The following is a 25,772-nucleotide window of genomic DNA, read 5'->3' as shown; positions in this document are numbered from 1 at the left end:
TCCCGAACCCTCCTCCCTCCTCCCTCCCCATACCATCCCTCTGGGCCGTCCCAGTGCACCAGCCCCAAGCATCCAGCGTCATGCATCGAACCTGGACTGGCAACTCGTTTCCTACATGATATTTTACATGTTTCATTGCCATTCTCCCAAATCTTCCCACCCTCTCCCTCTCCCACAGAGTCCATAAGACTGTTCTATACACCAGTGTCTCTTTTGCTGTCTCGTACACCGGGTTATTGTTACCATCTTTCTAAATTCCATATATATGCGTTAGTATACTGTATTTATGTTTTTCCTTCTGGCTTACTTCACTCTGTATAATAGGCTCCAGTTTTATCCACCTCATCAGAACTGATTCAAATGTATTCTTTTTAATGGCTGAGTAATACTCCATTGTGTATATGTACCACAGCTTTCTTATCCATTCAATATACAAGCAACTCCTACAGCTCAACTCCAGAAAAATAAACGACCCAATCAAAAAATGGGCCAAAGAACTAAATAGACATTTCTCCAAAAAAGACATACAGATGGCTAACAAACACATGAAAAGATGCTCAACATCACTCATTATCAGAGAAATGCAAATCAAAACCACTATGAGGTACCATTTCACACCAGTCAGAATGGCTGTGATCCAAAAGTCTACAAATAATAAATGCTGGAGAGGGTGTGGAGAAAAGGGAACCCTTTTACACTGTTGGTGGGAATGCAAACTAGTACAGCCACTATGGAGAACAGTGTGGAGATTCCTTAAAAAACTGGAAATAGAACTGCCTTATGATCCAGCAATCCCACTGCTGGGCATACACACTGAGGAAACCAGAAGGGAAAGAGACACGTGTACCCCAATGTTCATCGCAGCACGATTTATAATAGACATGAATGTACTTTTTAAATAAGACTGTCAAATGGCTTTAATCAGTGTTTAGCCTGCAAATTGCCCCTTGGTAGGAACCAAATCTCTAAATTTAAAACTGAATAAAAATCCCCTGATGTAATTTCGAATTTAAAATTAAATGGGAACATAAATGAATTAGTTAGATACAAAGAATATTTCAGGATTTAGAACGTATTCTGCAAGCTTCATAAACATAAACCAATCTTCAGCTGTTCTAGACTGCTTGAAGAGACTATTATTTTCTGATTGAAGTGATGAAATATAATAGAACAATATATTTGATTAATCTTTCCTGCATTATACTGCTTCCATCTGATGGCTCTGCATAATCCATACCAGTTTCCCTCATCTTTGGCTCGGATCTGAGTTCTGTCCTCACATTTCATGGACACAACAGGGGCAGTGAGCTCTCTGTTGTAAAATCCAATGGTCGATTCTTGTTCCTCATCTTAGTCTATTAACAGTATTGAACAGAGTTCATCACTCACCCCCTCTCAAGAAGTTTTTCCTTTTGGCCTTCTCTTTTTCTCCTTTCACTCTCCTGGCCTCTTTCCTGTTGCCTTTGTTAAATCTTTCATTTTCTCCTGCTATCCAGTTGGAAATGTCTCACAGGTCAGTCTCGGGGTCCTGGGATGGTTTTGCATCTCTGTTTTACGTACATGCTTAGATGTCCTCTACATTAACTCTCACAATTCTCTCTCTAGCCTTAATCTCTCCACCAGGTTCAGACTTGTCTTTCTAATTATCTGCATAGTATCTCCACTGGGGTGTCTAATTGGCATATCAAACAGCATGTCTAAAACCAAATTTCTATCTTTCAGCTCAAATCTGGGTCTCCTAGAAGCAGTTCTGTCTTGACAAATTGTAACTCTATTTTTATAATTGGAGTCATTCTTGATGCCTTTCTCTAAAGCTTCAGGTTGAATCCATCTAAATCCTGTTGATTGTACTCAAAGTTTTTCCATATTTCAACCCCTTCTCACCATCAATTTCAACAACCCCCAATCCGAGCCACCATTATTTTTCTTTTTGACTATTCCTAGAGCCTCTAGCTTATCTGCTTACCCTGCTTTATTTTTTTGGAGAGCTTAGCCAACCTCTGACTATATAGCTACATCTATATTGTGACTGCATGTGTGTGTAGTGACATATATACCTATACACACACAAGAAGAAACAATAAGGAGAGATGGATTGTGTATGAATGTATGTCTATTGATTTTGTGAGTTTTCAGTGTTGATACAATACCAGTCTAAAGAAGCACTAAGTTGCGGAATGAGGCCTCTAAAATCACACAGTGCAAGTTTGAATCTTGATGCTGGCCCTCCTGGCTGGGTGACCTTCTTCTGGTAAATTAGTTGACCCCTGTGCCTCAGTTTTCTCTTCTACCAGTTGTCTGTATCGTATAGGGTTGTTTTAAGGGGTAAATAAACTAATATATGGAAAGCCTTTCATAGTGCTTGTTGCTGCCTCAATAAATGTTAGTAAATATTTATCACAGTATATCTTAAAATGACTACAGTCAAGGTGATAAAGCAGTAATTAACCCAGTTCTTAAAAGACCATTTGAATACACAGTGGCCTTACACTGTCATCTCTGTTTCCTCTATGCTATGGAATTTGCAGGTTAAACCTATAAAAAAATTTATAATGTGATAGCTGATACAAATGCGTATGAGCAAATCTCTTTCATTTGTGCACAGTTTTTATCCAAATTAAATCTCAAAATAGAAAAAAGCAGACTACCCATCTCTTCTTCACATCCTTGCCCCATAGCTCTTTGTCTTCAGTCAAGGACAGAGGTGTTTCCTTTGTTTTACCCTTGAGGTTTGATTCCTGAGTTGGGAGGATCCCCTAGAGAAGGGATCAGCCACCCACTCCAGTATTCTTGGACTTCTCTGGCTCAGATGGTAAAGAATCCTCCTGTGTTTCTGGTTATATTGTTTTTATTGTAAAACCTTATTGGTCCTTATTATTAAATGAGTTTTAAATAAAATAAATGCTGTAGGAATATGTTTTTACTTTATTGCCTTCCAAGTCTATGACTGCAATATGCTATTAAGCTTTTTGTTCAATCATTTTACACATCACCTGCAGAGAGACCATCTCAGGAGCTTTTCACATGTGGACTCCTAGGCCACACATCCGGAGAATCTGCATTTTGACTCTGCATTTTAGTAAGAGGCTTGGTAATGTTGCACACTAGACACTGAGATCCACAGTACTGCAAGGAAATCATCACAAGACTTATTTTACCCAGTTAATATTTGCTATGTCAACTTGGGATTGCTTTTCTCTGCTTCAAAATCTTTTTTTTTTTTTTTTACTATCATTTAAGGAGGAAATTAAATTTGGTGTGGAAACATAATCTAAAAAGTTAGAAGTAGTTGAGTCTGGATGGTAGCGTTACAGGTAGTTTTTTTATTTTCTCTGCTATTTCTTCAAATAGTTTATCATAAATATGTATTACATTTTGAACTAGAGATAAAGCTGTACATACATACCATAGAAATTATATCAAATATATCCATGGTGTGTCTTAATGGTGGTTTTAAAGGTTTTATTTCCTTTTTTATCTTTAAGATTTCTTTTTTCAAATTATTCATCAAATGATTATCTTCAGTTGGAGAAAAACTGGCTTCTCTCTAATAGAAGAACCATTGTATGTGGTTTATTTGGTAGGGACTGCAGATATCTACCAAATTGGGAGAGAAGGAATTGGGAGAGAAGGAGATTATTTGCAGAGTGCCATTGGATAAAATCTTAAATATCAAAGTATTTGCCATAAAGAATAAATCTTACAAGTATTTTTCATATAAGTAATGATCTTATAACAGTCATGGGCTGTTATTTGCAAATCCCAGTATTGAAGTCTTGGGCAGTAGCAGCTGCTCCTAGAATACCCAGATATATAATTGTATTAATTCAAATATCATGTGAAATTTACATGTATGTAATATGCATTTAAATGCATGTACATGTAAATGTGTCTAGGATATAGAAAAGTTTTTAAGATAACAGTTTGGCGTTTTTTAATACTGTCAAATAATGTTTTTGGTGTATAGAACTGAGTTATATTTTCTTCAGAGATGAGAACTCCCCATTGTTTTTTATTCCTTTTCAGACAGCCTGAAAGGGACCTGTTGGCTCAACATCCAGGACAACCGCTGTGAGGTCAACATCAATGGAGCTACTCTGAAATCTGAATGCTGCGCCACGCTTGGGGCTGCCTGGGGGAGCCCCTGTGAGCGGTGTGAGCTAGGTAGGAGCCTGCCCACTAGGATTCTGGGCTTCACATCGGAAAGCTTCCTCCTCAACTAAGCACTGCTTTCTCTATATAGTTCCCTAGTGAGGAAGACCATAAGGTCATTGCCCTCCCTAATATGATATCTTTTCTGGTAAAATGTATTCACTTCTTGAAATATGTTTTGGGTTTATCCTCTTACTATAAGCAGACCTTCTGAATATTTTAGACAAGGAAGGAAGGCAACTAGAATTTAGCTGCTGGATGACTATCAGTATCCTCCAGTATTCTTTTTTGCATGTGTCCCAGTAGAAAATGATCTCTCGTCCCTTTAAGTCTTTGGTTTACTTATGATTCAGTTGACAACGTGAAAAATAAAAGGGAATTGTAGGGAAAATTATGAGAATCTCAATATGGGTCAAAACTAATAGAGTTACCACAGCTTATAGGGCAGCCGGAGTCCTTTGCCTCTAAAACCCGGATTTTGGGTTTTATTTAGTTCAATTTTGATTCCATTATTCTGTTTGTTGTGCTTAGGACAGTTGTATTTTCTTTTCTAATGTGAAAAAAAATGTGTCCTTCATTCTCACAGATACAGCTTGCCCAAGAGGGTTTGCCAGGATAAAAGGTGTTACTTGTGAAGGTGAGTAGGTTGTTAAAAACATTGTGAATCTTTAGGAAAGTATTTAAAATTGACATTCTCTCCCATACTTTGGAGATATTTATCATTCTCAAAAACCTTGGAATTTCGGTAAAAATACTCTTATGCTGTCAACAAATGTTTTAGAATAATACTTTTAGGAAACAGCTTTGAGTTTCCCATTTCTCCTCTTTATGCTGTGGGGTGAATTTTCATCCCTCGCCTTTAAGGCATAGAGCAGCTGGCAAAGAGCTTATCTCGGCTGTGTTTTATGGATGAGCAAGGCTGTGGCAGTTTTCACAGCTGGTACCCAGGGGACCCAGTAGCTTCGTTGTGAAATATATCTGCTTAACTGAGGTAATAATCCATATTATTGCAAAATGAATATGCTATACAGGAAGTAAGATTACACCTGCTTTTTCTATCGGTGACATCTTTATTCCTCTGCTTGCTTCATTTCCCTGCAGACGTTAATGAATGTGAGGTGTTTCCTGGCGTTTGCCCAAATGGACGGTGCGTCAACAGCAAAGGATCTTTTCATTGTGAGTGCCCTGAAGGCCTTACATTGGATGGAACTGGCCGTGTGTGTTTGGGTAAGATTCATGAACCAAGCATACGTTTTCTTATTTTGGAGTGGCCTGACCAAATGTATTAGGTTGGTAGCTGGAAAACTTGCTTTAAATGAAGTATTTTGGAGGAACTCACTAGAGAATAATTTTTAAATGGATGAATTTAAATGAAATGGGCTTCCCCAATAGCTCAGTTGGTAAAGAATCTGCCTGCAATGCAGGAGACCTGGATTCAATTCCTGGGTCAGGAAGATTCCCCTGGAGAAGGGAAAGGCTACCCACTCCAGTATTCTGGCCTAGAGAATTCCATGACTACAGTCCACATGACTGAGCGACTTTCACTTTCACTTTTCAATGAAATGGTTTCTGTGTAATACAGAAAATTGGTACTGCTCAAAAATTAATCTCAAAATTCCTCTTCTCCTACTGAAAACTCTGAACCTATTAAATACTTCTATTTATCCCTCTCCCAGCCCCTGGTGTCTATACTTCTGCTTTCTGTCTCTGTGGACTTGACAGCTCTAAGTGCCTCATATGAAAGGAATCATATGATGTTCGTCCTCCTGTGACTAGCTTGTTTCACGTAGTGTGGTGTCTCCAGAGTTCATCGATGTTGTAGCATGTATCAGTATTTCTCTGCTTTCTCAGACTGAGTGGTGTTCCATTGTGTGTAGGTACCACATTTTTTTGGTCTACTTACCTATTGATGGATACTTGGGTGGCATCCACCTTTTGGCTGTTGTGAATAAGGCATCTATGAGCATGGGTGTACAAATACCAATATATTTACAAGTTTCTACTTTCACACACCTGGCCTTCCCAGGTGGCTCCAGTGGTAAAGAATCCATCCGCCAGTGCAAGGGATGAAGGAGATATGGGTTCAATTCTTGGGTCAGGAAAATCCCCTGAGAAGGAAATGGCGACCCACTCCAGTATTCTTGCCTAGAAAACTCCATGGACAGAGGAGCCTGGTGGGATACAATCCATGGGGTCACAGAGAGTCAGACTGAGTGACTGAGCACACGTGCAGCACACATTCAGTGAGCTACTCACTACTGAGTGACTTCTGTGAGCCTGGTGTATTAAAAAAAAAACTTGCATGCACAAAAAAATTTTTAAGTTTTTTAATCAGGTGTTTTAGTCCTGTTTAATCTTTTACACTGAGTCAGCGTAATAAGAGACCTATGTTAAACATAGAAGAAAAAGTGGAGACTCGTATTTGAGGTTAACATTCTGTAGTCCATTGCCGCTATGCTTCTAGACAAGACAGTGGGGAGAGTCATGGCAAAGTCATGTGGCTTCTGTGTGCACACATTGACTGATCTTGTCCCTTCCTTTACCATCTTCAGAGTTTAAACTTTTCTTAATGCTCTATTTTTTAAAAGATTGTAAATAAAGAAGCTCTTTCTATCAACACTGTATTATAGAAATGCCTAGTTGACTTTATTTATCAGTGTCATACTTGACTAAAGTTAAGCTTCATGATTGAAAAAGAAACTTCTAATAATTCTATGTGGTCTCTGAACAATTTTTATTTACCTAAGGAATTTTTCCCTAGTGTGTTATGAAACAATAACTTTTTAGTTTGTAATATAGCTTTACATAGGCTTGTATTTGAAATTCAGTTTGTAGACAAATTGTCATCAATGGTAGTATTACCGTCCCAGATCTTCAAGGTATTTAGGTATTTTAAAATTATAAATTAAATAAGTATTCAAATAATTACATATTTAAAAAATATTCAAAAAGCTAATAGTAAATATTTTTAAATTATTATATTTGAAGATCTTTAAAGTATTTTTTTAAAAAGATTTTTTAAATTAGTGGTAAGTAAAAAGTTGGCAATATCATACAGTTTAGTTATTATAATAACACAAATTTTAAGTTAATTTTTGACAGCATATTTAAATTTGATACAAAGTATGGCTATAAAATCATATGGAATTGTTTAGAAATATCCAAAGTCCAATAATAAAGAAAAATTATTTTTGGAATTTTAAATTATCTCCAAAGTTTAGAAAAAAGTAAAGTACATTTTGAAGATGACAGAATAATAGTACCAGTATGGCTTAAAACTCAACATTCAAAAACCAAGATCATGGCATCTGGTCCTATCACTTCATAATATATAGATGGGGAAACAATGGAAACAGTGACAGACTATTTTCTTGGGCTCCAGAATCACTGCAGTTGGTAACTGCAGCCATGAAATTAAAAGATGCTCACTCCTTGGAAGAAAAGCTGTGACAAAATTAGACATCATATTAAAAAGCAGAGACATTGCTTTGCCAACAAGAGTCTGTTTAGTCAAAGCTTTGGTTTTTCCAGTAGTCATGTATGGATGTGAGAGTTGGACCATAAAGAGAGCTAAGCACCAAAGAATCGATGCTTTTGAACTGTGGTGTTGGAGAAGACTCTTGAGAGTCCCTTGGACTGCAAGGAGATCCAATGGGTCAATCCTAAAGAGAATCAGTCCTGAATATTATTTGGAAGGACTGATGCTGAAGCTGAAGCTCCAGTACTTTGGCCACCTGATGTGAGGAGCTGACTCATTAGAAAAGGCCCTGGTGCTAGGAACTGTTGAGGGCAGGAGGAGAAGGGGACAACAGAGGATGAGATGGTTGGATGGCATCACCAGCTCAATGGACATGAGTTTGAGCAAGCTCTGGGAGATGGTGAGAGATAGGGAGGCCTGGCGTGCTGCAGTCCATGGAGTTGCATAGTCGGATACAACTGAGCTACTGAACAACAGCAACAGTATGATCAAATAACTAATGAAATCAAATTGCCTTCAGTAACTTAATGATGCTATATATGAATTTATATCATTGATTTTCAGTTATCACTCAGCAAAATAAATTCTTAGTAGTAATATCACTCCAAATGATACCTTTGTAACATTCTATAAGGATGTATTAGATTTTCTTCATCCTTATACCTTGGTTAAATACATTTTGTCAGTACTTCAGTTTCGCTACTGTGGCTGTGCACGTGAGATAGTTTCAAGAAGAGACTTGCATAAGCAAATGGGAAATGTTCTGCAAACAAAAGAGACAAACTGCTCTGATAGAATTGATACCAGTCCTGCTAGGGAGGGACTTAGCAGGTGATCGGTATGTGAATCTTCAGTGACTGACAGCTTGACCTCAACCTGTGGTTCCCCCTCCCTGTAGATATCCGCATGGAGCAGTGTTACTTGAAGTGGGATGAGGACGAATGCATCCATCCTGTACCTGGGAAGTTCCGCATGGATGCCTGCTGTTGTGCGGTCGGAGCAGCTTGGGGCACCGAGTGTGAGGAGTGCCCCAAACTTGGCACCAAAGAGTATGAGACCCTGTGCCCCCGGGGGCCTGGCTTTGCTAACAGAGGGGATGTCCTTACCGGGAGGCCGTTTTACAAAGGTAACTGTCAGCAGCGCATGGGTCCCTCCACACTAAAGCTCACCTTCCACGTTCTCTGAGGCTTGATTTTGCTCTAAACGTTTGGTTCCCCACTTTATTTTCTTTGTTAAAATGTACAACCAGCCTATGGCCCAGGAGCATAAATCCCCTTGGTACTGAAGTGAAGACACTAGGACAGCTGATAGCACTTTTCTTACATCCTTCTACTGTACCACTGCTTTCCTCAGCACAGCCTGATGAGATGCAGCCCTGATGTTGCAAAAAGTTCCCTGTGCCCACTAAACGTTACAAAACAAATGGTCAGAAGTAAAGGAATCAGAACACTTCATTACAAATACAAACTCTTGTTCGCAACTGAAACTTTCTGTGTGGCATCAGTGTAATCACTTAAAACTTAACACCCCCCCCCCCCCATTCTCACTTGAGTACATGAATTTCCATCAAGGTAGGTTCTTCACTTAAAACGATGGACCTCCTCTTTTGTTTCGACCAGCTCTACATTCCGACTCTGTTCTGCTTGTAGATATCAATGAGTGCAAAGCGTTTCCCGGGATGTGCACCTATGGAAAGTGCAGGAATACGATTGGGAGTTTCAAGTGCCGTTGCAATAGTGGCTTTGCCCTGGACATGGAGGAAAGGAACTGCACAGGTAAGACTGTTCTTCTGGTGTATTACGTAAACCCCGGCTCTCTTTCTTCTGCTGTTCTGAAAGTACTGCTCCATGTATACATACATCCCCTCCCTCTGAAGCCTCCCTCCCACCCACCGCCCCATCCCACCTCTCTAGTTCATCACAGAACACCAAGCTGAGCTCCCTGTGCCATACAGCAACTTCCCACTAGCTTTTTTCTACACATGACAGTGTATATGTGTCAATGCTACTCTCTCAATTCGTCCCACCCTCTCCTTTCCCTTTTGCTTTGTAGCCTTGTGTACTTTTGAAGGCTGTTCTCCCTTCTTCTGCCGTATACACACACACACACACACACACCACACAGTCCCAGTGTGGTCCTCAGTACCCCTCACCACTCTGCAACTGGAAGGCACATCAGAATTTCTGGAGTGTGTGTGTGTGTGTATAAACTCTTGCAAAACACCTTTGCTAAGTTCAAAACTTATTTCTCTTGGTGCCTATTCTCCTTGATCTCTGGTCAAACCTTGTCCGTGATTTTCGTCTCTCTTTCTTTTCATGCTGTTTCTCTCTTTCGATTGTCCTGTCATGCCTGTGATGTTCCTTTTCTAATCTTCACAGACTCTTCTTGCCTTTGGCATTTTCCAGAGTCCTCTGGTAGCCTCGCAGAGTTGCGTCTGCCACCATGGCTTTTTTGGATGGCCTCTGTCGAGCTGACTCTGAGGTGCTGTCTCTGGCCCTCTGTTTCTCCTGAGTTCCACTCTCAAATTTCTGACTTTCATCTAGACAGTTTATTTTTTCATCTCCCTGTGTCCCACCCCGCTTCCTCTGGCTAGGGTCTTCTTTACATGTACTAATATTATCGTTTCACTCGGGCTTGAAAGCTAAGACGTAATTTTGACCCCTCCTTCTCCCAACAGACAAGTGACAAGGTTTTGTATATTCTTCCATCAAAATGACTGTTTCGTTTCAGGTATTTCTTCTACACTCTTCCTGATGCAGGTCCAGCTCTTCAGGACACAGACTCTGAGCAGAGATGAGCATGCTGGAATCTTATTAGGAATTGATTTTGGGGTCAACGACTTGGGGAGGAAGGGAAAGGAATCCGAAGGGGCCTGAAGGAAAAGTTAGGCTGTGATGCAGTCCCAGTGTGGTCCTCAGCACCCCCAATGGCGAAGCTCTCCATCTTTCTGGAAGGCACATCAGAACTGTCTTGAATTAGGGCACAGGGGCTTGGTGTTGACGTAGCTGCATGATGAATATTTGGGTACATCCACCCAGAGAAGGCTGTGATTGAGGGGAGTTGAGGTTTCTCCTGAAGGTAGCCCCCACCTCGGGACTTTCTGGCCTCCACAGTCCCACAAGCGGAGGGCAAGGACATGTGAATGCTTCCTTCCTGAAGCAGGATCTGGGCAGCACATCACAGTCTCTCCTACATTGCAGATTCCTCCAGCATCTTTCACCCCCCACCCCGTAACTTCCCCCAGTCAGATCCTTCAGTTTCACACCCACCAGGTTTTTCATGCTAAACAGCAGGGCTTAGTTTGTGTAACTTTCCACAGAGCAACTTCCATTGACTCAGACCACCCTAGACCTGGATAAGGAAGCTTCTCCAGTTCTGACTGCTCTGTTTTTGGCGTGAAATTAGCCACATCATTTAATGACTCTGAAACTTGCCTTGTTTAAATTGTTCAAGAGAGGTTTATTAACAGCACTGGTGCTGTGAGCTGTAGTGTGAAAGGCCAGCAGGACATGGGTGGCTGCCCTTCTTCATAGCGCAGAAGGCCCATCTACTGCTCCCCACGTTGTCGCCATAGTCACCATACCTGTCTTGCCTATACTTGCATTCATCATCAGCCTCTCTGTAACTCACTGTTCTCTGAAGTGCATTAATTTTCTTTACCTAGGCATTTTATCTCTTGACTTTCTATTTGTTCTACACCTTTAAAGTTAGAATTTCTGTGCAAACCTTCCAGGATCAATTACAAAATCACCTCCTTCAGAATACTAATTATTAACAGAGAATAGCTTATTATATATACAGCACTCTTTCTATAAGATAAAGAAATGTCGATTCACTTACTCCTATGAGACAGGGTCTAATACACACCCCATTTTACAGATAACAAACTAAGGCACAGAGAAATTAAATGATTTTCCCAAGACCCTACACTCAGAAAATGACAATAGTGGGATTTGTGTCCAGCTCTCTGGTTCCAGAGTTCAAAATCTGCACTGTGCAGCTCCCACCACATCACAGCAGCCAGAATTTGTCCCTCCTCTGCCATTGAACTTGTTCTGTGTTTTCATATGGTTCTCATTACCAGTTCCTAGATACTGATAGATAAAAAATAAGGTAATTAGCATACACATTATTTACCTGCTTAATTGAATCAATTGATTTTGTTAAGACTTTCGTTCAAAAGCAGGTGTCTGGATTTTCGATATATATGTCCTGAAATTGGGAAAATCAATAGAGAAAAACCAAAAGCCAGGGGAAAGCTGGGACTGAGACCACCCTCTGCCCAAGGAAACATGTGCAAATTAGCTATTTATAAATCCTGTGAGAGAAAAACTTAAAAATTAAAATTCACCAAAATAAACATATGCTGGCAGTAACATTTTCCCCCCACTGTGACAAAAATGGTTAAACAAGTCATATTTTCTTAATCACATTTTATAGATATGACTACTCTGTTGAAAATCTTGATTTTAGGAATGGGAGATTTCTCACAGAATCCTCTTTTTGAGAACACGTGCTACTATTAAAGATTCTTATTCACCATACTGTATAAAAAATGACAAACCCAAAAGCCCATCATTGTCCTTTGTTTTCGATGTTAAAAATCAGATCAGTAGGCTCTTCCATCTGAATATGACACAAAAGCACAGTTGGAGCATGTTCCGTGACCCCGCCATGAATGTGTGTTCTCTGGCTCAGGGCTCAGTAGTTGCATCCACCTCTGAGCTGTCCCTGGGCCAGCCCCGCACCCCTGCTCAGAGGCAGCAGCCCCCACAGGCCCCCACAGGGGTGGACACGGCTAGTGCCTCAGAACTAGCATGGCCCTCGGGTTGTGCACGAGACTCCGTCTATGTGGCCACTGCTTCCTCGTTTGCCAGCCGCCTTGTTCCTCTCATAGCACAGTTGCCTGTTTCATCCTTCTGTTACCATTTCGAAACCATAAAGAGAAATCCACAATTTCAGAGTTCTTAAAGGCCAAAAGCCCCTGCCCGTTGGCTGTGGCAGTTTTGGCAGTTGGGGAAAGGAATGTGCCTGCAGCCCTGTCCCCATCTAGGGGATCTCCTGAAAACACATCCTCCTCCTCCTGCTCACCCGATTCCTCCAGCACCTTCACTTAGAAGGCCACATCTCTCTGTTCCTTAACACCGTCTCCTCTCACTCTGGTTTTTTTGAATTTCTTTTAAACCCTGTGGATTAGACATTGACGAGTGCAGGATTTCTCCTGACCTTTGTGGGAGCGGCATCTGTGTCAACACGCCGGGCAGCTTTGAGTGCGAGTGCTTCGAAGGCTACGAGAGCGGGTTCATGATGATGAAGAATTGCATGGGTAAGCCGCTCAGGTTTGGAAACAGGTCCAGCACAGACTCGTTAGCATGACCTTGGCTTGTCTCAGAGCTGTTAACAGTGTGCTTGGCAAGGAGCTGTGGCGAGAGAGCACAGATCTAAATGTCAGACAGGAAATCTGCTCGTCTCTAACTCTTAGGGAGCCCCAGCCTCTTTGCGCCTTAATGGCAGTGAGATATTGAGACTGAGTTCTGTTTATTTATAGAATCTGAAATCACCACAGACTAACTACTGAGCAGGGATTCACTTAAAATGTATGGCGTTGAATGTTGACCCCCAAATTTATTTATTGTTATGAGAATCCCATGTTCTTTTCCTGACATTACACAAGCTCTTGGCATCGCCCACCTTTTAGCCCACTGTTTCATTTTTAGCAACTTTTAGGTCTCACCTCATGGGATTTACGAAGTGATCAGTCTAAGATTTTTCTATCACCTTGATTGGAGATAGAGACATATGATGTCTGGAGTTTAGACTGATGGAAAGCAAGCACTGTTTATTTTTACCTCTTGTGAGGCTGGTCATTTCATACAAGTAAATGCCTTGAGAGCTCACTGTCTTTCAAAGGAGAATGCGATACTTAAATCTACTAATCATAGAGAAAGGGAGGAGAATCTGATCCCATCTTGTATTAACCCAGCTCCTACGTTTGAATCACCATGACTCAGATAATGAATCTTTCTCCCAGTCTGTGTCCGTGAACAGTTTTTCCGCAGAGTTCTTTAATGGCTCTCACGTTTTTACCTTTCAGACATTGACGAATGTGAACGTAACCCTCTCCTTTGTAGGGGTGGCACCTGTGTGAACACTGAGGGCAGCTTTCAGTGTGACTGCCCACTGGGACACGAGCTGTCACCATCACGTGAGGACTGTGTGGGTAAGTCTGTCTCCTCAGCACATAGACCCTCCCAGTTCAACCTGTAAAGATCATAAGGATCAGAGGCTTTTCTAGTGAACTTGTTTGGGGCATGTGAAATCTAGCTGATTAAAATTTGGGAGTTCAGAGTCCACACATCTGGAGACAGGCTGTGTGTCTTTAGAGAATGCTTTGGTGACACTCTCAAATGAGTGGCATTACCCCTGTTCCCCTCTTTTTTGTTACAAGCATTCTGGAAGGGACCCTGCCCTGTGTCAGGCCTTGGAGTTCCCTCCTCCGGGTCGGCAGGGGTGGGACGGCAGCTTCTGTTGGAGGGGCTGCTCCCTGATGGTTCATCTGTGCACAGAATTCTGTGCACAGAATCCACCCTATGCCCTGTGTCTGCCATCACAGGGTCTGCTCACCTGGGTGTGAGCACATGCGCTCCCTCCGGCCGCTCCTCACAGAAGCCCTGAGGCTTTCCTGGCCCTGGGCTCAGCAGGTGCGATAAGAGAAGACCACCGCTAAGTCCTGAAGCATTCCACAGGCTTTAAAACTTTACTTTAGCCAGGAAACGTTTTCTTCACAGGAAATCTTTCTCAAAGGTGTAAGCAAATAAAACAGTTTAAAATAAAACAGATCCCGCACTCCCAAATAAAAGCATTTGAACACATCCCGGGCTACACGTGTCTATTTATAACCCATATTTATATCACTGGGCTAATGATTAGGTGAATCTTAAATCATAGACCAGACATTTTATTTACTTTTAAACTTTTAATGTTTTTACTGAAGGAGTCTTTAAATTTTATAGAGCTTTACAATTTTTAAAAGTTTTGCATATGCGCTTTCATATAATCCCATAACTCTTTTTTTAACTGCACCCCTATTTTGTCCCTCCCCTCTTTTTTCTCCCTACTGCTAACTACTAGCATGTTCTCTGTATCTATGAGTCTGCTTCATTTTTCAAAGTTATTATAAAAAGGTGAATTTAAAGGTTTTAAATATTTTAAATTCCACATTAATAATAGTACAAAAAGGTATTTCACACAGATAATTACAGAATATTTATTCATATTTGTGATACTAGTGACTCAGATCTGTTTCTTAGTTTAGAAGTTTATTTTGCTAATTAATTTTCATATTTTTATGAATTTTTTATGACTGGATTTTATAGCTGAAAAAGTTTCCCTCAATGTTATAATGCACATTATAAGATGTGTATTTTTGCATGTTCAATAAAATATTTCATGACTATGAACATAAATCACATCATCCTCGTGATCTTGAGAATTGAAAGTGAATTTCTTGTTATATCTGATTTTTTTCCTAGATCATGTTTGACAAGTAACTTGTGTAAGGAATGTCTCTCTACCATTTTCTTGCTCTTCTATTTTTGCATTATTAGTACTAGTTTCTTCCACAGATCTTTTCAAGAGTTTTTTTTTTTTAAGGTATCTGCCCATCTTATAATAGCTTATTTAAAAGCAGTCAATATAATCTATAATCCACCTGTCCAGGCTCATTAAACACAGTGCCACGAAAACTTGAACAATGAGGGCCCTGTTTCCAGCCCCTCTGTTTTGTGGAACCAGCCATCTTCCTTCCGGAACCCTCATGTTATTTAGACAAGTGACCATCCTGTTAGGACCAGCTGAGCATGCAAATTCATATATTAAGTATCACCCAGCTTTATTTCTGGCATGTGCTAAGTGGATGGGGTCTAATGTGGTACTCACTAGCCACATGTGGCTATTTAAATTTGACTGAAATTAAATAACATTAAAAATTCAGTTCCTTAGTCATACTCTTTATGTTTCAAGCACTCAGTAACAGCTGCACATGGCGCAGCATGGATGTGAAACAGTTCCATTAACATAGAAACTTCCACCGGACAGCGCTGTTACAGATAGAACTAAGAAAAATATAGATTGCAGCATTTTCTTTGAATTCCCCCAGGAGATCACCTCTCTTCCCCCTGAAGTATTGATAAATAAAACCCTTTGGATAATGATAAAGCCCATTGCTCCAATGCAGCATAATCTTGATAGTTTAAAATGACGTTGTGATTTCACAAATGTTAATTCTGTGTATCTTTTTATAGATATTAATGAATGCTCTCTGAGTGACAATTTATGTAGAAATGGGAAATGCGTAAACATGATTGGAACTTATCAGTGCTCCTGCAATCCTGGGTACCAGGCCACACCGGATCGGCAGGGCTGTACAGGTAAGGAGGCCAAGCGGGTCTGGAACTTGTATTTCTCAAGTCAGCCTAGGAGTGCTTCTGGTACTGAATATATAATGACGTCAATGGGAGTCCTTTGTCCTAAAAGTGAATCTAAGTATGGGGGCGGATCTCTAAGATGCCATGGTTTGGTGGTTTTGCAGAGGAACCTCTGCTTTTAGCCTAGAAAACGTCCTATATCTCTGTCTCTATATATTTCATCTTATATTGTGTTTCTGAGTTCTTTAGTCGTAGGTTACTAGAGCTAAATACATGTAAAATGAAACACTGTCTAAAGGAAATGAACTAAGAAAGACTCATGGTGCAGTGATAAATCAGCATGAATGGTGGGGAGAAAAAAAAAAGCTTTATCTGTTTAAAAAGAAAAACTCTCTTTAAAAAAAAGGGGGCGGAGAGTAGCTCTGACAAGTAATGTGGTGGTAATGTTTTCACAGATATTGATGAGTGCATGATAATGAATGGAGGCTGTGACACGCAGTGCACTAATGCAGAAGGAAGCTATGAATGTAGCTGCAGTGAAGGGTATGCCCTGATGCCCGATGGGAGGTCATGTGCAGGTACGGGAAGGAAAATCCACGGACTGTGTGTGCATGTGTGTGTCTGGTTAATTTTATCTTACGAATCTGGCTCCAGATATTTTGAGCGGAACTGGATGGAAAAGATACGTGAGCTTAATAAAAGCCGTTCTTGTTTTCATTTGATGTTGATTTTGTGCCATCAGATATTGATGAATGTGAAAATAATCCTGATATCTGTGATGGTGGGCAGTGTACCAACATTCCTGGAGAGTACCGTTGTCTGTGTTATGATGGCTTCATGGCTTCCATGGACATGAAAACGTGCATTGGTGGGTATCATGCGAGCAGGATAAATATTTATGTACAGTATGCGCACACACATATATACATATAAGAAGAAGAGGCTTTTTTGTTTTTTTTTTAAATTCAAACCATTGGATTAGAAGGTGTAAAAGCGGAAAAGGAAGAATTGTTTGAAAGAAAAGCCTTAAAGACAGAATATTTATCTGCAGTACTGGGTCCTGCAGATATTAGACACTATACTTGAAATTTTGTTTGTATATCTCAATATTATTCTATTCATTTTTTTAAATAGCTTTTTAATCTATAGAATGAATAAATATTAACCACGGTATTGAAAATTCTCTAGACGTGAATGAGTGTGACTTAAATTCCAACATCTGCATGTTCGGGGAATGTGAGAACACCAAGGGATCCTTCATTTGCCACTGTCAGCTGGGGTATTCAGTGAAGAAAGGGACCACAGGATGCACAGGTAGGTGTCAAGCTTGTATGCCCTGTGTTTCAGCTTCTTGCCTTTCAGAGGTTAACCTGCAAAATCGTTTGTTCCCTGCAATGTCTTGTACTTTCACCCACACCAGGCTGTAGCAGTAATGTGATGAGAAACTGGCCCAGAGCACGTGTGATGTGTTTAGTTCTTCTCTGTGGTAGATAAGCATGATCTGAGCCACTGAGCCACAGACCTCGCAGTGAACAGGCTTGGACCCAGAGCGGGAGGATGGGCGTAGAATGTGGCCCCCGTGGTTCTCATGTGCTCTTGGGGCAGCATTCACTTGCTTAATAAACCTGCTGCCCCATCAGGAGATATACGTAAAGAAGGAGCACCAAAAGACCCGGGGGAATCTCAGTTGTTGCTAGGTTTCGAAGTGCTTTTAAACCAACAGAAATTAATCTAAACTTTATATTTAGACTCTTTTTCTTCCTTTCTTTCCCTCATCTTTTTCTTTTCTTCTTTTCTCCCCTCTTTCCATTTGCTTTTACCTTCTTTTCTCCCTACCCAAATTTACTCTTTTTGCCTTTGTTCTTGGTTAATCCCACCCACTTTATCTCTTATTCTGTCTCTCTACTAAATAATTTCAGCCTTTTAACAGAGGGGATGGGGGTTGAAGTCCCAAGGTCAGTTCTTTGGACCAGATGTCCATCGCTGCTTAAGGTTCTTGTAGGGGTATTTTGCTCAAGCCAAGTGGTAAGTGACTTAGACTGTAGCCCAGACCTTCCTTAAGCCTGCACCTCCAAGAAACAGCAAGTAAGGAAAGAGCTGTGCGTGTTCATATATGTATATGTGTACACACACAACATACGCAAGGTACTATATACATATACTGATAAGCATCTGGTCGTTTTCCAGGTAACATTTCCAGGGAATATTTTTGTATATTGTGGCTGGCAATTTCTTTCAGGGAATTGTTTGACTTGGATCATGCACTTCCAGATTCTGTTGGAGTCTATAAACATATTAAAAATTAATGAGGTTAACATTTTCTCTGTGTTTGCTTTAAAATTTTGCCTGTACAGATATATCTTGAAAGTAGAATTAATTAGGTTGTCTCTTATCTCCTCCATATTCACTATGGTTTCTCAGATGTGGATGAGTGTGAAATTGGTGCCCACAACTGTGACATGCATGCCTCGTGTCTAAATGTCCCAGGAAGCTTCAAATGTAGCTGCAGAGAAGGCTGGGTTGGAAATGGCATCAAATGTATTGGTGAGTAGTTTGCAAATGTAAATAAGCTTTGCTAAGACACAAAATTCCTAGAGGCTGTTCTTTGCACAGTTGTTAACCCACATACTTGAATAGGAACATGCCTCTTATTTTCATTTATTCTCTTGGAAAATCAAAGGCTGTATTTCATTGCAAGATAATTCCTGTCCAAGAAGTTTCCTTTAACCTTGGTATAAGTGATCAAATTATAACAATATGCCTTGGCATCTGCATTTTAATGTGTTGTTGTTCAGTAAGTTATTTGATGTGCTGCCAGAAATCTAAACAGCTGTAGGATGAAAAATGACTCATGTTTTTTCAGTCTTTTCCTAGGGTAATCATAAGATATAAAACCCAGTGAAATAAATGAAGGGAATGTAAAGGTTTTTTTGTTTTTTTGGTTTTTTATTTTCAGATAACGTAAGTCTGTAATAACTGATGGATAGCAAGCTTCTTAATAGAAAATAGAATTTTCTTCCAGGGAAACCTAAATGTTTTGGATTCCAAGAGGCCAGATTAGAAGGAGAATGGGAAGACAGTTGCCATCCTCCAAGTTTTATGGTTCTTGACCAGAGGCTAGGAAGTCCTTTATAGCCGTGAGGCAGGGACCTGGATTTTACTCTTGTATCATTCATAGTGCTGCTTGGTATGCTCCGTGTTTTACATGCCTTAACAATAAAGTGTGTTCCAACATATAAAAATTATCCAGCTCAATTCAAAATACCAATTAAAGCAGGTGAAACTGGCCTCCCCACAATTCCTCATTAAAACTCTATAAGCCTGCGGATAGGATTCGGTGATAGTTTTAAGATCTCTTATTAAAAACAAATTAGTTTATCTGAATGTACTTTCTTACCCACTCAGTTGTTTTATACTTGTCAAACGTTTGTAGCTGACTAGAATTTGAATTATCATAGTTTCTAAATAACTTTGCTAAGGAACATTCAATCATGGCATCAGTAAGTCCACTAGCTCCCTACCCTAGCCTGGACATCTTTTTATCATTAATCCAATGACTTTTCAGCCATATCCCCATTCCCATTATTCTAGTACTATTTGTTTACTGTTTTTCTCCTTTAGCCTCATTTTTTTGTGCTTCTTGTCCATCTGTCACTTTGACCAACTATTGGAAAATAGGCTGCCTTCAGTACAAGAGGTTTAACCACGTCCAGGCAGCAGATCTGTCTGCTTCTTTCCAGCTCCATCCCCCTGCTCTTGCAGCTGTTCTCCGTCTCCCGTCTCCCCAGCCGCCTCCTCTCTGTTAGTTGCTAAAAGACCTCCTCAGGTGTCTGCTCCCTCCCTCTCTGGTCCTCCTGCAATCCATTCTCCACATAGCAGCCAGACCAATTTTTTAAACCATGGGTCTGATTTCTTCAAAATTGTCATTTTAGCCCATTGAATTCAGGATAAAATACAGCTTCCTTCACATGGTTTAGAAGACCTGGTGTCTCTCCTGCTTCACCTTCCATTATCCTGAGTCTCCTACATTGTGCCTTATCACTCTGACCTCCTTTAATTATTGTCACACCAAGCGCTTTTCCTTCTCAGTGTCTTTATATATGCTGTTCCCTCTGCAGGGAAGACCCATCCCTACCTCTCTTTAGCAGGTCAACTCTTGCTCGTCCTTCAGGTTCAAAGTTAACTAAAAATAGTTTGTCAGTGGGACCTTCCTAATTCCTGCATTCCAAATTAGACTCCTTTTCTTATTTCCTCGTATTTCTTCATGGTACGTGTATAACAGTGTTTAATTTAATTTTCTGTGTTTATAATGTATCTTTTCCATTAGACTAGGGGCTCCACGAGCTTCCCTGGCATCTCAGTCTGTAAAGAATCTGCCCACCAATTCAACAGACCCAAGAGATGTGGATTCCATCCCTGGGTCAGGAAGATCCCCTGGAGGAGGAAATGGCAACCCACTCCAGTATCCTTGCCAGGAAAATTCCATGGAGAGAGGAGCCTGGCAGGCTACAGTCCATGGGGTCACAAAGAAGTCAGACACAACTTAGTGACTAAACCAGGGGCTCTGTGAGGTCAAGAATCATATCTTGGTTTCCGCATCTATAAAATGAACTTGAAAATTTTAATGGTAATTGTCCTGCTCTGAAAGTTCAATATTATCTTGAAAATTACCCACATTTTTAGCGATAAAGTATCCAATGATAAAATTCACCCTAAGTAGAAATCAGAAGGAAATCTAGCCCTGGTTTTCTTTTAAACATTATAATTCTAGTTTATTAGATAGCTCAAAAAACACTTGAACTAATTATTTTGGCCCATAATTGTAGCGTGAACATTTTGGATCATAGATCGGAGGTCTTAGAAGATTAGAACTTTTGACTTTACCAATCAAATAAAACATATTCCATTTGGCCACTTATACATTTAAATTAAGATAAATGAAAATCTTTCTGGGTGTTGAGATATTCCATCTTCATTTCTGAACTTTGCTGCTATGTTCTCTTGACATGCAGATCTGGACGAGTGTTCTAATGGAACCCACCAGTGCAGCATAAATGCTCAGTGTGTTAATACCCCAGGCTCCTACCGATGTGCCTGCTCTGAAGGGTTCACTGGAGATGGATTTACCTGCTCAGGTGGGTGAGGTCCTGATTTTCACAGCGCACTGCGTATGTTTTTGTCATTGGAAGAAAACTGTAGTTAAAGGAGGTTGAAATTACCTCTGTTTTTACACTTGACTTGAAGTGAATGTGTATTTTTGCTTACATTAAACACAAAAACTGGGAAATTTTTAAAAATAATGGCATTTATTACTATTATGTGGTCTTAATGACTGTCATTTCATTTTATTCATTAATTAACACGATGGCCAAAAACAGGTTCTGATTCCGACCACCTGGATTCAGAGCTTGCCAATGCTGCTTACTGGCTGTGGAGCCTTAAGCAAGTTACTTAGCCTGTGTGTCCTTAATTTGTCCATTTTGGAATGGACATGGTGACAGTAATGATAATAATACTGTTTCCCCCCTTTTTTTTATATCACCGAATGGACAACATATGGGAAAACTATTCGGCTTCTTAAAATCTGTGATCTACCCAATCACGGTTATTTATTGTGTTTATAAAAATCTCAGTTTATCATATGATTTTGAAAGGATTACATGGAATGATATAAGTAAAGAGCTTAGAAACATGCATCATAAGAGCTCAATAAATGTGACTAAATTCATACTACATTCTTGGAGGATAAAACATCCATTCATTATACTCATGTAAAAGGCTAGAATCATCTTGCTGGACATAAAGAACAATACTTTTCAGCTTGAAAGATAGGTGTGTCTCAGTTTAATGTACATACATTTAACCCCAAATTAAAAGATAATTTTTTGTTATGATTATTGACGTCAAGAACTCAGACTTAAAATTCTCTAATGCCTCTTTAAGAAAATATGTATATTCAGTTGTAAAGCTTTCTTACTTTTAAACCTGGGTGCTGCGTCTTTCTCAGCGTGTCTGTGCTCTGTGCTGTGAAGACAAGGGCCTGGCCTTGGAGTCAGACACGGCTGGACTCAGACCCTGGCTCAACTGCACGTTAGCTCACTGTGCCTCCCACGGCTCAGTCGGCTACTCTTAGCCTCGGGCCCTTCCTCTTCTAAACCTCACAGGGTTGGTGAACTAAATGAAAACATGCATGTCAGGTAACTAGCACACTCCGTGGCAAGTGTTAGGCCCTCAATAAACATTGGTTTCTGCCCTTAACCCCTTTGTCTTTAAGATCTATAAATAATGCTCATTTGTGTAATTAAAATAAGAATGAGATTCTTCTTTGTGTAATTAAAATTTAATGAGATTGTAATGGCATGCAAGAAGCTTCCCTCATTTCCATAGAGTGTCCCTGCTTTACTTAAAAATGCTTGAATTAATGAAAGAAAGAGTTGTTCATTTTAACTCTAATGTTTTCAAATGAATTAATGCCATTTTAAGGTTAATTCCACCATTCTTGGCTATCTCTAAATGATGTTGCTATAGCACTGATGCATCAAATTAGCCTTAAAGAGAACTGAGACAGATGGGAGAAAGATCTTATACCTCATTCCTCCTGTTTATCGTGATGGAATTGCATGTTATAGATTAAACAGCTTTATTGTCAAGTGGTATACCTTTATTTAGGTGTGTATGGATAATTGTTTGATATTAATGAACACTAACTCAGGCCAGTGAGATTGGTTTAGTTATGGAACAGAGAAAAAAAAATGTGTCAGGAGATTTGGAACTTAATAGAGATGTAATTTGCTCCTTCAACAGATGTTGATGAGTGTGCAGAAAACATAAATCTCTGTGAGAACGGACAGTGCCTCAACGTCCCAGGCGCGTATCGCTGCGAGTGTGAGATGGGCTTTACGCCAGCCTCAGACAGCAGGTCCTGCCAAGGTGGGTCACCAGGATTCCAACTCATTTCCAAGTTGGATCAACTGCAACAAATGAAACCACAAAAAGGGCTGGAACAGGCTCCACCTGGAAGCAGAATACACAGCACATGCTGCACATATAAAAGTCATTTGTTTAAGCATGGATTATTTTGCCGAATGAATAATGATGAAGGCGGCTTTCATCTCTTATGAAGTTTTCCTGGCCAAGAGCCAATAGTTGGAACTTTGGCTTATTCAATTTTTTTTTAACTATTTCTCTTTTTTTTTTAACTTTTTCTTTTGTTTTTAATCACTAAATGAATGACATGTGGATAAACTGTTCAGCTTTTAAAATATGATACGTTATGTACCTCAGTCACTGCTATGTAATGTGTTTGTCAAAATCTAGGTAGCTCATTTTTGGCGTTACCTTCTTACCTGAGTCGGCTATCTGCATGTCTGGGACTGGAGGTCCTCTTCAGGGACTCCTCAAGAACTGCACCTTTTGCTGAATAGTCATGTCTCCTTCCTCTTTAAGTTATGACATCACCCCCTTTCCTGGAAATGGGACTTTGTAACTAGTGTGATATCTTTCCAAGTAAAAGAAGTTGAATTTTCTTTTACATTAGAGACTCAATTCACATTGCATCGAGTTTGGGTCATCATTGTGTTCTTAAGAGTACATTAAAATGTAAATAAAGGAAAGGACTGAAAATGATTCATATGCCATAAGGTTTTTAACAAAATTAGTGATTCATAAAAAACCTTAAAAAAATAACTCAGGCTGGCTGCTAGGCAAAGATTTTTAAATGAAACCAGATTATAGGCTTTCCCTACGTGAGTATCTAGTCAAATGAACAGAAATAGTAAATGCCAGCTTACACACACACACACACACACACACACGCATACACTTCACCAACTAAACGAAAATTATACAATCTGGGGCAGCTTGAACTAGACCCTGACTCTGCCCCACCACCAGCGTATCACTGAAGAGAAAAAGTGTGCGTAAAAGATCATGAAATTTTCCATAAATATCTACCAATTTGGATTGAATCAGAACAAGAGAATGAGTAGTAGGCTCTAGGAAAATACTAGAAACTGAAAGCATTTGTGCTTCTACTTTGACCTGCTATGTTGAGCAGAATCTAAAGCATTTTATACAGAGCAGCTGTAGAATGAACTTTATTTTTTTCTCAGTCCTGCTTCTTTCTAAGCATTGAAGCCAGTTAGTAGAAACTGTGAGTCAATATGGTCATGAAATTACATGATTTATTATGCACGTCAGCTAGACAAGAATTGGTGGGAAAAGGAACAAGTTACCAGGATCCAGACACTTTTGCCAACATAAAATTTCAAAATGAATCCTTTATACTTAAGACAACATTTGCCCTCATAGTTCTATTCCATTATCTGGGGCCTAGGCCCTTCTAAAACTTTTCCCAGAACCTTCCCCAGGGTGATACTAAATAGTTTCTCTTTACTGTACTTCCTTCCTGTGTTGGCTTTCCCAAAATATGTCATTTCCATGTAGAGAAATCCCAATTGCCAGGGCATCTGAGAGTGGCACACACATAGCTTACCCTCTGCTCCATTTAGATAGGTGTCAACTTTTGAGATCCCCAAAATGTAATTCTGTGATTCTGCCTGTTTCTCCTTTGTTTTGTTGTTTCTTTTTCTATGAGATCTGGCACATCTAGACAGTTTATCCTGAGCTACTACGTTAGTTTCTTGACATTTTTCCATCTTACTATAAATGTATGCCCCTCTGAATTAATCCTCTGATCAACATTGGTCCACTCAGCATCTACCTCTAATTTCTATAGAGTTTAAATGTTTGCTAGAGTTGGCCATTTCTCAGTATTCTTCACCGAAATGGAAGCGTACAAAACCTGCAGGAACCTCCTCAGGGACAGGTTAGGACTCCCATCACATGGAGTGAACCCAGAGACAGAACATTTCTTATGATGTCGGAAGAGAGATCAGGGGTCAGGTTCATCAACAAAAAGCACACAGAGCCCAGCAGAGGTCTTCCCATCTGTGTTTCTCATCTTCCCCCACCTTATGAAACTCTGGGCCACAGAGCAGAAGAAGCTTTAGTGAAACCCATACCCCAAGCTATCTTCCAAAGAAATCCGAAGATGAAAAAAGAAGGGAGGATGTCAAGAAGTTCCATCTAAACTGTATGGGAGTACAGTTGACACTTGAATCATGTGGGGGCTAGTGACGCCTACCCTCAGCTCAGTGGGCAATCCGTGTACAACTTATAGTCGGCCATCAGTGTTCTGCATTCCTGTTTTCATGGATCCACATATTTAACCAACCACAGATAGTGTAGCTGTACTACTACACTGCAGTATTTACTACTGGGAAAAAAAAAAGCCATGTTTAAATAGACACATGCAGTTCAAATCTATGTTGTTCAAGCACCAGCTGTATATAAAAACTCTCAAAAGAGCTGACCAAGTAAAGTGTGAGTAAACTGAAATAACAGCTGCTGTGTAACAACAAAAGAACATGCAAAAAACATTAATCAGCTCAGAGTAGGAGAAAATTAGTCAAGGGACAAGAGCCGATTCCATGTAGGTATGTTGTACCATAGATAATCGTCATAAAAACATGATTGCACAAGTTCAAAGTAAGTATAAGAACAGAAAAGACATTGCAGAATCGGGAAACAAAAAACATGGGCCGATCGAGGAAAATCAGAGACCTATTAAATAGACACAGCAAAGAATAGTGGAGATGAAAATGTAATTACCAGTGAGATAATCATAGTGAAAAAAGAGGGGAAATAAATTAAGA

The 25,772-nt window shown here is 39.9% G+C and overlaps 1 protein-coding gene across 1 annotated transcript in view; it reads left to right on the top strand.

Moving 5' to 3' along the window:
• FBN2 (fibrillin 2) overlaps positions 1–25,772 on the top strand; it is a 223,808-nt gene that overhangs the window by 148,437 nt on the left and 49,599 nt on the right. Inside the window, exons 21-34 of the mRNA XM_010846349.1 lie at positions 4,027–4,164; positions 4,739–4,789; positions 5,254–5,379; positions 8,529–8,756; positions 9,280–9,405; positions 12,828–12,956; positions 13,725–13,850; positions 15,934–16,059; positions 16,512–16,634; positions 16,799–16,924; positions 17,245–17,370; positions 18,478–18,600; positions 21,069–21,191; positions 22,861–22,986. Coding sequence (XP_010844651.1) covers positions 4,027–4,164; positions 4,739–4,789; positions 5,254–5,379; positions 8,529–8,756; positions 9,280–9,405; positions 12,828–12,956; positions 13,725–13,850; positions 15,934–16,059; positions 16,512–16,634; positions 16,799–16,924; positions 17,245–17,370; positions 18,478–18,600; positions 21,069–21,191; positions 22,861–22,986 — 1,797 coding nt within the window. The remainder of the gene's footprint in view (positions 1–4,026; positions 4,165–4,738; positions 4,790–5,253; positions 5,380–8,528; positions 8,757–9,279; positions 9,406–12,827; positions 12,957–13,724; positions 13,851–15,933; positions 16,060–16,511; positions 16,635–16,798; positions 16,925–17,244; positions 17,371–18,477; positions 18,601–21,068; positions 21,192–22,860; positions 22,987–25,772) is intronic.

Source organism: Bison bison, unplaced genomic scaffold, assembly GCF_000754665.1.
Source record: "Bison bison bison isolate TAMUID 2011002044 unplaced genomic scaffold, Bison_UMD1.0 scf7180017864235, whole genome shotgun sequence".
Lineage (NCBI taxonomy): Eukaryota > Metazoa > Chordata > Mammalia > Artiodactyla > Bovidae > Bison > Bison bison.
The sequence above is the reverse complement of the archived record's forward strand: the minus strand, read 5'-3'. Positions and strand labels throughout refer to the sequence as shown.